Source organism: Coregonus clupeaformis, chromosome 23 (genome assembly GCF_020615455.1).
Source record: "Coregonus clupeaformis isolate EN_2021a chromosome 23, ASM2061545v1, whole genome shotgun sequence".
Classification (NCBI taxonomy): Eukaryota; Metazoa; Chordata; class Actinopteri; order Salmoniformes; family Salmonidae; genus Coregonus; species Coregonus clupeaformis.
In genome coordinates this window covers 20,623,559-20,637,347 of record NC_059214.1, presented here as the reverse complement: position 1 = coordinate 20,637,347, position 13,789 = coordinate 20,623,559, and the positions used below count along the sequence as shown (strand labels likewise).

General features: G+C 42.1%; 1 protein-coding gene across 1 annotated transcript; it reads right to left on the bottom strand.

The window, feature by feature from the left end:
* Nucleotides 1-1,035: 1,035 nt before the first annotated feature.
* Nucleotides 1,036-3,336, bottom strand: LOC121536267 (glucose-6-phosphatase 2-like). The gene is made up of 5 exons (XM_041843533.1): nucleotides 3,047-3,336; nucleotides 2,405-2,514; nucleotides 2,104-2,215; nucleotides 1,874-1,995; nucleotides 1,036-1,775 (listed from the first exon to the last, which is right to left on the bottom strand). Exons 1-5 carry the CDS (start codon nucleotides 3,262-3,264, stop codon nucleotides 1,264-1,266), a joined length of 1,074 nt encoding a protein of 357 aa, XP_041699467.1. The 5' UTR covers nucleotides 3,265-3,336; the 3' UTR covers nucleotides 1,036-1,263.
* Between the last annotated feature and the right edge of the window lie 10,453 nt (nucleotides 3,337-13,789).

Sequence of the window (13,789 nt, the reverse complement as noted above, 5' to 3'; positions counted from 1 at the left end):
TTTCTTATTAGTCTATTAACTAATTTAACGCCTGGTGATGTCACCAGGCTGGCCAAAACTCCACCCCACCTAATGCTGAGCGATTGAGTGCTTTTTGAGGTTGTTTCAGCTCCATTATTAAAAAATAATCACGGTTTTAGATTTCGGTTTAGATTATTTTTTTGACATTAAATGCACTATGCATTATGTGGGCAGAATGCTGTAACAACACAGCTTTCTTAATTTTTTATAAAAGTCCCATGATGCGATTTCAGTTGTTGTGTATATTACATTTGTTTTATTTGATGAGTTTATTATTTCATTCCAAGTCATCATCCCATCTCTATAGAGCTGCTGCCTATGCTGTCTGACAAAATCACTATTTTGTAGTTCTTCAAATTAAATAAGGCATACTTTTATGACTGCTGAATATCAACAAGTGTAGAGATACCTCACAACGCAACAGCTGCTCCGTATATCACCTCACGATCTCACCTTCTTCTCTCTTCCATTGCAGTCGTAAAATAAACACAGACTGGACAAGTAGCTGCGCAATGGATTATGGTCATGGTAGTTAAATACCACTTTATGCGCTAAACTAGGTCGAATATTGGCCTGTTGAAAACTACAAATCCCTACTACATCACACAGTTCAGCCTGGCTCTGATTTATCTGTAGAGAAACGGTGTGATGTGTGCATTGAGCTCACAGAGAGAAAAACATAAGAAATGGAATTCAAATAATTGAACTGACTTCAGTCAATTAGTTGTTTAAAAAACGAAAAATAGCCGACATTTCGGTTAATCACACAGCAATAACCACCAAAACAGGCTGAAATTTCAGGTCATCTTTTAAAACAGCTCTTACACTAAAATGGCATCATCATTTTCACAATTTCACAGTATTATTCCAATCTCATAGTATGGAAATATATATATAAAACACAGGAATATCACATTTTTAATAGTAACTCTTTCTCAAGGAAAAACATTAATCTACAGTAGAATCACAGTAGAATGAGAATATTTACAGTAAACTAAATTGATAAAAATGCACTTTATTTACAATTTACTTTAATTTCTTTGTCTTAAAAACACCAGCTCACTCTTGTTTCACACTGTACATGTAACATACAATTTAACATTGCAAAAACGATAATCCACAGCTAAATAGCTTAGCAAAATGCATCTACACTACAACATAAACAAATTGTCATATGAGTCAGGCAATCTATGTTCATTATAATGCAATTCATCATTGCGACAAGTGATCAAGTACAAACATTTAGTCTAATTTCCTCTCCTTGTCTCCTATCAACAAGTGAACACAGTAGGGGATGAGTGCCACCACACTGAGGGGGACTGCAGCACTCTTACAGAATGAGAGTGTGTAGAACAGCATCTCTGTGTGAGTGGGAATTTTGATGAAATCGTACAGCTGCAGAGAGGTCAGATTGGCTGCTACACACATGAGTTTAAACCTAGTCTTGTATCCGTTCTTCCCCTTGCAGCTCTGGATGAACATCTGAGAATTAATGGCCAGGCCAAGTCCAAACAATGCTCCCAGGTTCCTCACTAAACCAGCAAAAGGTGTAGTGTCCAGGTGGATCCAGTCTGGATTGGCACACCACTTCTTTGCTTTAGGTATCGACCACAATAGGTCAATGTCTATCATTTTAAGGAGGAAGTAAAGGCTGACGGCAAAGGAGAACAGAAAGAAGCTAGTTTGAAGGTAGACTTTTAAACTGGCTGTGTGGATCGAGGGAACATGCTCAAATGCTTCAGCAACTAGTATACCTGTTGAGAATTAAAAAATGTATATACTGTAGTGAAAATGTCTACCAAGTGATAACACACACCATGTAAACATTAATTGGTCATAATAGAAGTCTTACCAGCTAGAACACCAAGGATAACCTGGTGAGGGAAGTGTGTGGCGATGAAGATCCTAGAGATGCCAACACTAATCTGAATGATCCAAAATGCTGTCCACAAAAAGGACCACACAAGCCCAAACCTGAGAAGATTGAGGATAATTTAGGCCCTAATAGAGGCACACGTTATACAGGCACAAACATTCTTTCACAAAGCAATATAGTAATAGCATGCTCATGGATGTGCCTACCTCTGGCACCCCTGAGTTGAGCTGTCACAAAGGCGTCTGGTAAAGTTGAGTGCTGATGTGATCATTACATACCAGACACACGAAGAGCCCATGGCATGACCGGATGGACTGCCTATACAAATTAACAGTGTTTATCTATCATACAAGCATGATGCACAATCAGATCTTCACAAAGATATATTTCAGTTCACACAACAATACATCAGACAGTTTTGCCATTTTGCAATCCATTACATGGAATAATCCTTCAATCTCCAGAATGTATGATCATAATGATTGTCAGACAGGAAATGACACTGACCTGGTCCTGTTTCACAGGTAATGTGGAACTGCTCAAGCTGGGGGAGTGAATTATTCTGGTAAAAGAGAGTTTCGTGCACCCACCAGTATGGCCGTTGACCAAACAGAATCCTAAAAACAAGAGAGAGTCAGACTTCAGCAATAATGCATGAGGGGGTGTGGTATATGGCCAATATACCACGGCTAGGGGCTGTTCTTACACACAACGCAACGCGGAGTGCCTGGATACAGCCCTTAGCTGTGGTATATTGGCCATATACCACACACTCCCGGGGTGCCTTATTGCTATTATAAACTGGTTACCAATGTAATTAGAGCAGTAAAAATAAATGTTTTGTCATACCCGTGGTATATGGTCTGATATACCACGGCTGTCAGCCAATCAGCATTCAGGGCTCGAACCAACCAGTTTATAATAACATTTATATAACAAGATGTGTTTCAATGACATTCAAATTCCGAATACTATGCCAAACAAACTATATCTGTCAAAATATGTATGCAATGTCGTACCGATCCCCTAAACAGCAAAAAGCATAATGTTACATAATTTTCATTCACTATCTCTCCCTGCCTTTACTAGTTATGGCAGCACAAGTGTAAATATTTTTTTTTTTAACACAGTGAGCAGATGGTGTCTTACCATTTGAAAATTAGGTTGAACCAGTCTCCGATAACTGCCACCCATATCATCTTGGTGCCAACAATTTGGCTAAGCTGAAACCACAGAGGGAAATAGAGAGAAAAGATGTTACGAGGGTCGCCCACAGAGGACATGAAGTCAAGGATGTCATGGTAGTCCTTGTAGTTGCTCTGGAGGTGCTGGATCACCAGCACCCCACTGCTGTGGATGAGGTCCATCTGGGGTTCAGTCTGTCTGGCACGACTGGGACAGCTACTCCCTCGGCCACAACTACAACGCTGCACCAAGGACATCAGTCTCTCCCTTTTTAATAGAGAAAGAGAGAGAGAGAGAGAGAGAGGGAGAGAGAGAGAGAGAGAGAGAGAGAGAGAGAGAGAGAGAGAGAGAGAGAGAGAGAGAGAGAGAGAGAGAGAGAGAGAGAGAGAGAGAGAGAGAGAGAGAAGAGAGAGAGAGAGTGAGAGAGAGAGAGAGAGAGAGAGCGAGAGAGAATGAGAGCTGTCTTCTTTATATGTAAATGTTCCATCATAAATCATTCAACAGCTATGGCAACAAGTGTATGGGTTGACATTGTTTGATTGTGTTGGTATAATGTGAAATCAGCATTTTAAGGCATGTTACACAACGTTGTTTACAGGATGATAGTGTGGACATTAGGTTTTCCACAGGCCATTACTTTTATTGGTTAAATATTAGCCATTCTATCCACCTCTGAGGACAGTGTTCTCACGCATATGCTCTGTTCAACCCCCGGGATCATTTACATAATTACATACTTTTCCCATTCAGTGATTCGCTGGTGGGTTGATTGGACATTGCAACAACAATTGGTTTCTAACTGTAAAGTAAAACATCACGATATGTATTATTATTATTATATTGTTTATTATTAAAAGTAATTTTGGATTCTAACCATTACCCTAAGATAAGTGAACATCCCCTACTGCAGTGGTTCTCAAACCTCTCCTCTGGGACACCCAGATATTTTACAATTTTGTTGTAGCTCTGAGCTACCACACCTGATTCACTTGTCAAGGGCTTTATGATTAGTTGACCAGTTGAATCAGGTGTGCTGTCTGGAATAGTTCAAATACATGGAATGGCTAAGGGCCCCAAGGGAGAAGTTTTGCTCTTATTTTTCACAACTGAAAAAATGTCAACCAGATGCTCCAGTAAGACCAATGGGATACCTAATGAAAATGAAGAAGAACAGTTAACGGACCCCTTTTCCAGACAACCTCCAGGGACTAAGCTGGTACTAAACCATGTTTTCTGAACATTCTGTATGTTGATGCAGATATAAACTTGACTAAAATGTTAACTTTTTTTTTCTTTCTAATGTTGATACAGGCTTTGCATAGAGACATGTTTTATATCGCCACAGGGTGGCGCAAATTCACGAGCACAGACAAACACACTAAAAACTTTGCATTGTGAGAAACCAGGAAAAAACGTGTCTCATTCCCTTCTTATTCTAATATCTGGTTTTAGACGAGACATAAAGGATAAACATCGACTTTGATAAATACTGTGCATCATCAGTTGCAGGTGTTTATTCTTAAAGGACCAGCTACTTTGACTTTTGATAAAGGTAGTAGGAATCATGGGAACAACATGGCGGAATGTTTGAATGTCTGATGTTGTTCCAAAACAATTTGTCGACATCCCGAGAGGTTCGTGCTGATTGTACGGAGATTGTGACAGCCGGTTAAATGGCGTCCCTAGACAAGGCAAGAACTAGATGTATGTCAGGTGAAGTGCAGTACTATAATAAGGAGAGTTATACTTGGAATACGGAGGAGGAATGGAGGGAAAAAGAGAGGCAGAGGAGGTCTAAGAGAGAGAGGGAGGAAGAAGGTGAGCTTGAGTCAGTTAAAAATTGTGGAAAAAAGAGAGATGGTTTGCTAAAGAAGAATGGTAGAAAGTGTAAGCAGAGTGAGCTGAAGACAGGAGGAGAAATGGAAGTGAATGATGGGAGAAGTATCGGACGTGGTAGGTGTGGTGAAGTTCTCGGAGCCCGAGGTTTGCACCGAGGGTCAGGATAAAGATGAGTCTGTGACAGTAGGAGTGACGTTTTTGGAAAAAGTGGACCCTTGCCTTTTGGCTGATCCATTTGTGGTTTCAGGGTGGGTGAAAACAGAGTTGGGTGCTGTGGAATCGGTGAGTTAACCAGAAGTGGTCTAGTGATAATTGTTTGTGTTTCTGCTGGTCAGAGGGAGCAGGCGCTCCGTGTTAAACGAATGGGGATAAGAGATGTGAAGTGTTTTGCTCTCAAGAAAAGGGCGCCATTGAAAGGCGTGATTACTGGGGTAGCGGTAAATGTGAAAGCTGACCAACTGAAGGGGAAGATTCCCAGTGTGTGTGATGCTCGTCGTTTGGTGCGATGCAGACAGGGTGGCGTGAGTGGAGAAACAGAAGAGTCATTGTCTGTTCTTTTGAGTTTTGATGTTGAGTCTTTGCCTGACAAAGTGATATTAGGATATACAGTGGGGAGAACAAGTATTTGATACACTGCCGATTTTGCAGGTTTTCCTACTTACAAAGCATGTAGAGGTCTGTAATTTTTATCATAGGTACACTTCAACTGTGAGAGACGGAATCTAAAACAAAAATCCAGAAAATCACATTGTATGATTTTTAAGTAATTAATTTGCTTTTTATTGCATGACATAAGTATTTGATACATCAGAAAAGCAGAACTTAATATTTGGTACAGAAACCTTTGTTTGCAATTACAGAGATCATACGTTTCCTGTAGGTCTTGACCAGGTTTACACACACTGCAGCAGGGATTTTGGCCCAGTCCTCCATACAGACCTTCTCCAGATCCTTCAGGTTTCGGGGCTGTCGTTGGGAAATACGGACTTTCAGCTCCCTCCAAAGATGTTCTATTGGGTTCAGGTCTGGAGACTGGCTAGGCCACTCCAGGACCTTGAGATGCTTCTTACGGAGCCACTCCTTAGTTGCCCTGGCTGTGTGTTCTCGGGTCGTTGTCATGCTGGAAGACCCAGCCACGACCCATCTTCAATGCTCTTACTGAGGGAAGGAGGTTGTTGGCCAAGATCTCACGATACATAGGGCGCCAGGTAGCTTAGTGGGTAAGAGCATTGTGCCAGTAACCGAAAGATCGCTGGTTCTAATCCCCGAGCCGACTAGGTGAAAAATCTGTCGATGTGCCCTTGAGCAAGGCACTTAACCCTAATTGCTCCTGTAAGTCGCTCTGGATAAGAGCGTCTGCTAAATGACGTAAATGTGTTCTAAAATACATGGCCCCATCCTCCCCTCAATACGGTGCAGTCGTCCTGTCCCCTTTGCAGAAAAGCATCCCCAAAGAATGATGTTTCCACCTCCATGCTTCACGGTTGGGATGGTGTTCTTGGGGTTGTACTCATCCTTCTTCTTCCTCCAAACACGGCGAGTGGAGTTTAGACCAAAAAGCTCTATTTTTGTCTCATCAGACCACATGACCTTCTCCCATTCCTCCTCTGGATCATCCAGATGGTCATTGGCCTGGACATATGCTGGCTTGAGCAGGGGGACCTTGCGTGCGCTGCAGGATTTTAATCCACGACGGCGTAGTGTGTTACTAATGGTTTTCTTTGAGACTGTGGTCCCAGCTCTCCTCAGGTCATTGACCAGGTCCTGCCGTGTAGTGCTGGGCTGATCCCTCACCTTCCTCATGATCATTGATGCCCCACGAGGTGAGATCTTGCATGGAGCCCCAGACCGAGGGTGATTGACCGTCAATTTTATCCCTGATGTCCTTACACAGCGCTCTGGTCTTGGCCATTGTGGAGAGGTTGGAGTCTGTTTGATTGAGTGTGTGGACAGGTGTCTTTTATACAGGTAACGAGTTCAAACAGGTGCAGTTAATACAGGTAATGAGTGGAGAACAGGAGGGCTTCTTAAAGAAAAACTAACAGGTCTGTGAGAGCCGGAATTCTTACTGGTTGGTAGGTGATCAAATACTTATGTCATGCAATAAAATGCAAATTATTTACTTAAAAATCATACAATGTGATTTTCTGGATTTTTGTTTTAGATTCCGTCTCTCACAGTTGAAGTGTACCTATGATAAAAATTACAGACCTCTACATGCTTTGTAAGTAGGAAAACCTGTAAAATCTGCAGTGTATCAAATACTTGTTCTCCCCACTGTATAAGTTATCCGGTACGAGCTTTTGTGCCGAATACATTACGTTGCTACAGGTGTCAAGCTTATGGGCATGTGGCAGCAGTGTGTAGGAGGGAGGTTCCTAGGTGTGAGAAGTGTGCAGAAGGGCATGAGACAAAGGAATGTGTAGCATTGGGGAAAGTAGTGGTATGTGTTAATTGTAGGGATGCCCATGGGGCTGGTGATCCGAAATGTCCGGTGCGAGAGAGGCAGGTTGAGGTTTCCAGGGTTAGAGTAGTGCAGAAGTTGTCATATGCTAAGACAGTGAAGAAAGTAGAGGAAGATGGGTCAAGGGGGAGGGATCCTGAGAGTAATAGTGTGAGTAGTAGATCTGTACAAGTACAGAGGGATAAACCAACAAGTGATATACAGTTGACGTCGGAAGTTTACATACACCTTTGCCAAATACATTTAATCTCAGTTTTTCACAATTCCTGACATTTAATCCTAGTAAACATTCCCTGTCTCAGGTCAGTTAGGATCACCACTTTATTTTAAGAATGTGAAATGTCAGAATAATAGTAGAGAGTGTTTTATTTCAGCTTTTATTTCTTTCATCACATTCCCAGTGGGTCAGAAGTTTACATACACTCAATTAGTATTTGGTAGCGTTGCCTTTAAATTGTTTAACTTGGATCAAACATTCCGGGTAGCCTTCCACAAGCTTCCCACAATAAATTGGGTGAATTTTGGCCCATTCCTCCTGACAGAGCTGGTGTAACTGAGTCAGGTTTGTAGGCCTCCTTGCTCGCACACGCTTTTTCAGTTCTGCCCACAAATTTTCCATAGGATTGAGGTCAGGGCTTTGTGATGGCCACTCCAATACCTTGACTTTGTTGTCCTTAAGTCATTTTGCCACAACTTTGGAAGTATGCCTGGGGTCAATGTCCATTTGGAAGACCCATTTCCGACCAAGCTTTAACTTCCTGACTGATGTCTTGAGATGTTGCTTCAATATATCCACATAATTTTCCTTCCTCATGATGCCATCTATTTTGTGAAGTGCACCAGTCCCTCCTGCAGCAAAGCACCCCCACAGCATGATGCTGCCACCCCTGTGCTTCACGGTTGGGATGGTGTTCTTCGACTTGCAACCCTTCCCCTTTTTTCTCCAAACATAACGATGGCCATTATGGCCAAACAGTTCTATTTTTGTTTCATCAGACCAGAGGACATTTCTCCAAAAAGTACGATCTTTGTCCCCATGTGCAGTTGTAAACCGTAGTCTGGCTTTTTTATGGCAGTTTTGGCGCAGTGGCTTCTTCCTTGCTGAGCGGCCTTTCAGGTTATGTTGATATAGGCTTGTTTTACTGTGGATATAGATACTTTGTACCTGTTTCCTCCAGCATCTTCACAAGGTCCTTTGCTGTTGTTCTGGGATTGATTTGCACTTTTCGCACCAAAGTACGTTCATCTCAAGGAGACAGAACGCGTCTCCTTCCTGAGCGGTATGATGGCTGCGTGGTCCCATGGTGTTTATACTTGCGTACTATTGTTTGTACAGATGAACGTGGTACCTTCAGGCGTTTGGAAATTTCTCCCAAGGATGAACCAGACTTTTCTGAGGTCTTGGCTGATTTCTTTTGATTTTCCCATGATGTCGAGCGAAGAGGCACTGAGTTTGAAGGTAGGCCTTGAAATACATCCACAGGTACACCTCCAATTGACTCAAATGATGTCAATTAGCCTATCAGAAGCTTCTAAAGCCATGACATAATTTTCTGGAATTTTCCAAGCTGTTAAAAGGCACAGTCAATTTAGTGTATGTAAACTTCTGACCCACTGGAATTGTGATACAGTGAATTATAAGTGAAATAATCTGTCTGTAAACAATTGTTGGAAAAATGACTTGTGTCATGCACAAAGTAGATGTCCTAACCGACTTGCCAAAACTATAGTTTGTTAACAAGAAATGTGTGAAGTGGTTGAAAAATGAGTTTTAACGACTCCAACCTAAGTGTATGTAAACTTCCGACTTCAACTGTATGTTTCAGTAACATTGGATCTTTGGCATTTATAGCAATGGTTATCAACTGTACTGCAGGGATGGTACGTAAGTTGCAGAAAATAGTGGTTGTGGTGGCAGCTGCAGAGAGGTATTTGGATGTGTGAGAGTTGACATTTGAAGAGTTACAGGGTGTGTTACGTGGTTGTGTCCCATCCTTTCAGGCTGTTGGCCTGAAGTAGGAATAAATATATTTCAATAGTGGAGTATGGTAGTTATTATTATTATTTTGTATTTTGTATTTTTTTGTGAGTGTAGTGTTTTATGGTAGGGTATTTGTTGTATTTTTTATTTTTAAAGCAAAGTATAAGGGAGTTATACTCCAGTCTAGTAGGTGGCGGTAATGCAACATTTATTAGATGCCAACTGCCATTAAACCTCATCGAAGAAGAAGAAGAAGAAGAAGAAGAAGAAGAAGAAAGAAAAAAAATAAGAAGACTTTTGATAAAAACTCAATTTCCGGTGTGCAGTCACAGTCAGTGTTGCCAACTTAGCGACTTTGTCGCTATATTTAGCGAGTATTCAGACCCCTCTAGCGACACATTTTCAAAAAATCGACTTGCGACAAATCCAGCAACTTTTTCTGGTGTTATTGGAGACTTTTGGAGACTCTGACGTGAAAGCACGTATCGTTCTTACTCTTATCAACGAGCAGCGGGTGCTGCCATGGGCCCCACCCCCGTCCCAAAGCACTCACAGGCGGCCCAGTTCTCGTGCAGCAGTCCCTCCCAGCTGCAGTCAGAGCAGGAGATGTTCACCCCTCCGCGTCCAGACTGCAAATGAATTGTGCATGCGGGAAGCCGCCGCTGGCTGATCCCGCCCTGGCTTACATTCAGGGCGGGATGTAAATGTAAAATGTTCTTTGTCTAAAATAAATCACTGCACAAAAATAAATCACTGCATTTGACTCACACAGCCTCAGTCACTTACTCACCTTGTCCACTGTGTGTGTGCCTCTCTGTGACATAAGCTAAACATCTAGCTGGCTAGCTCATCATGTCTCAGTCTAAACTGTACACTCAAAAATACAGAAATGAGTGGGAATTGATAAGTTGCGTCAATTCAAATCTGGTATTGGAACAAAAGAGGTCAATACACGTCTTCTAAAATAGACTAGTATTTTAATTAATGGTAAATATGATGTTCGTATATACGGGTCCACTGAAATACCATGCAGGGCAGACAGAGAACTGGTCCATTGTTATAAGTTCTTCTTTAAATACTCTGACAGAGATAGTTCCCGCTCCCTGCTGGCCTATCAGAGTAGAGACTGAGCGTGGTTTAGACTTACTCAGCCTATCGTTGGCGCACAGGCTGGTCCCAGACCCTTGGCGCTTCACTGTTGCCAGGTGTTTAGTTGTTTTGCAACTTGTCCAGAGAGTCAGCACTTTTGCAGTACACATGTCCTTGGGCGTTCTAACAAAGAGGCTGTGTTTGTGTCTGTGAGACACAAGTTTTATCTCATCCTACTCCCTAATAGTTCCCCACATTAATCACAGCTTGTTATGTTAAACAGTCTATGTCAGTACAGCACAAACATATTATGTTTAATCATTAATGTATTATTTCTAAGCTAACAGCACATCTAAAATATAAGAGAATCATTTCCCCACAATCCCCTTTTTCACACCCACTGGGTGTGAACCCAAATAAGAATACCCAAAATAAGACATTTCCAGGGAAATTTAGGATTCCCCCTTTTTGACACCCTCTAGGGTGTCACTCATTAAAATACAATACAAACAAAAAGAATCACACTTTTATTAATAGGCAATAATGATAATAAAAAAGGCCTTCAGTCCTTCCATCTACACCCAACTTGTACTAGGTTGGCTACCAGCCACCCAGGAACGTTAAACCTTCACATAAGGAAAGACAAACATTCACAATGGTTAACTTGATTAATAAAGCATAAAACATAAACAGGGAAGTAAACTTTGGCCCCCTTTAGACACCCTCTAGGGTGTCACTCCACCACCTCACCAATAGCAAACCAAGGGTCATCCTTTGTCAACCCCATCTCAGTGTCTGCATCTCCTTCTTGAGCACCTAGGAGGGGAATCATACCAGCCGTATGCACGACATCTGTAACAGACTTTCTCAGACAAGGAATTACACAGGCAGTACAGCACATTAATATTAGAAACATAACTACTAGGGTCAGAAATCCAGTAACCACCAATGTGCGAATCTTACCAAACCACTCCCCCAACCAGGAGAACAGTCCGTTTCCCTCAATTCCAGCCATGCTCACTTCATTTCAGCTGATAGTTTATCTAAACCAACTAGGCTTTAGAGATACTCCCCGTCAGGACTGGTATTGTTAGGGGATAAACGATACAACAATGGCTTACCATTCTATGACACCACCCCTTTCTGCCTGATCTAGAGCCAACCTCTTTTTACTAAGTCATAAGAGTGAGATGGCGGATAATTGTTCAAAGATCCCTTCCGTTGCATCCCTAGTCCAGCCAACAAATCGTTGTTGGTCGTAACAGATATAATTAATCCAATCCACAATTTTGCCTGTCACCCACCAAAAGAACGTGGTAGTAAACCCTTCCCCTAATTGTTTCATAGCTCGGTATCCATCCGATACCCCCCTTGGTATCCCAATCGCATCCATCTAAATAGGGCTATTCTCTTTCTTGTTAAAACTCCTCCTACATCTGTTTAATCCTTGGTTCCTGGGGACTAATTCTAACTAGTTGAACCAGTATAACCAGGGCGCACGTATCTAGCCACCCTTTTGGAATTCTCTGCCTTACGCTGCCTTTACTGGCACATGCCCACCACACATCGGTTACAGGGGCTGTAAGGTTCAGAATTCTCTCCTGTGCTTCCGAACTTAAGTCTCCAATTGATAATTGGTGATGTCTTTATTTCTCTTTACCCCCCATCTGGATGTTCAGTCCCCCTCGGTCTCATATCCCCATCCCCAAGTGTGTTTAAACACTTGAGTCTAGGAACAATCCGCCGTGGGGGCTGAACACAAATATAATAGGATTTTACAATCCCAATTTGCTTATTGACATGTACCCCACCCATTGGCTACGTCCCTAACCCTTATTTTGAATCTGACAGTCTTCCCTTCTCTGACTCCCATTTTGTAGGCCACTCGTCCTTGACGGTCAGTATGTCGGGTCGCTTCTCTTCTCTTTTACTTCTTAACAATGGTAAGGGCATAGCATAATTGGTGGTGGATCTTGACATATCAAGACCATTACCGAGACTATGATGCAACTCAAGTTATCCATATTCCCAAAAACCGCCAACCCTCTCCTGTCCTCAGTCTTTCTGCTTGGTACTACCCCATACTCACACCCTGAGAACACACTACAGTGATGATAGGTCGGGGTAGGTGTCACGACTGTCTGTGAGATGCGGTAAACGAAGTCAGGCGCAGGACACAGAACTCTCGGATACGTACTTTTAATACGAAAAAGGATCCAAAAGGACACAGAAAATAACTCCCACGCAGGGAGAAATAACTCGCTCACAAAATAGACAACCGTGAAGGGGAAAACAATCACACACAAAGTACAGATGAGAGACAGGGGTAATTATAAGGGAAACAATTAACATAATGACGAACAGGTGTAAACAATACAGACAAAACTAAACAAACACCGATAACATCGAACGGCAGTAGCTAGTACTCCGGGGATGACGAACGCCGAAGCCTGCCCGAGCAAGGAGGAGGAGCAGCCTCGGCAGAATCCGTGACAGTAGGAGATCTTCGCTAACAGAGTTTACCCCCGAACCCTAATGGGTCAGTTCTTCTCTTTAACTCTGTGTGTGTTCAACGGTGTTGGTATGTGGGCCTACCTTTTTGCAGTGGGTAACGTTGACCCAAGTGGCTCTCTCAGCTATTCTAATGGAAAAGGCAGTGACCAATATAACCTGATAGGGCCCTTCCCAACAGGCCTGCTTCCAGTTTTTCTTCTTTAGGGACTGGATGCTCACCAGTCACCTGGTTAGATAAGAGTTGGTCACCTTCTCCTTTAGTTCACCTGTGGGGCACAAAACCTCTGACATACGGGTGTGGTTAATAAACTATCTTCACACATGTTCAGCTCTCAATTTCTATTTCTGACTTTTTTTTAAAAAGTATTTTGTCCTCTCCTTCGTATATTTATTATTTAATCCTACCATCCCCCTTTTGACACATGTTTTGCCCATGTGTCAATATTACCACCTACCTAAACAATCACTTAGGTAATATTGGTAATTTATCATCCAATTGCTCCCCCTAGCCCTGGGCAACATACCAATGAGATAAGCTAATCACTTTCTCCTGGTTATACATTTTGTTAACCTTCAATTACCATCAGTAACCTAAAGATGGTAGTACACACAAAACATGATACAAATATCCCCAGTCCTAACCCATCAATAATTGTTTGTATCAATCCAATTCCTCATAACTAATCCATAAAACCACTCAAAATTCCTCGAGTATACAATGATTATTTAATTGATTACTCTAAATCTGCTACATGTGATCTCATCTCAAATGATCCATTATCAATTATTTGTTCAACCCCCTAGGAAAATCTGTCTCCCC

Bases quoted from the DNA above. Each gene is read 5' to 3' on its own strand.
- LOC121536267 (XM_041843533.1), bottom strand. From the start codon at position 3,264: ATGGACCTCATCCACAGCAGTGGGGTGCTGGTGATCCAGCACCTCCAG. The intron at 2,216-2,404 runs GTCAGTGTCATT...TAATTTGTATAG, and splicing joins TACCTGTGAAACAGGACCAG to GCAGTCCATCCGGTCATGCC. The intron at 1,776-1,873 runs GTAAGACTTCTA...AATTCTCAACAG, and splicing joins TATCCTTGGTGTTCTAGCTG to GTATACTAGTTGCTGAAGCA.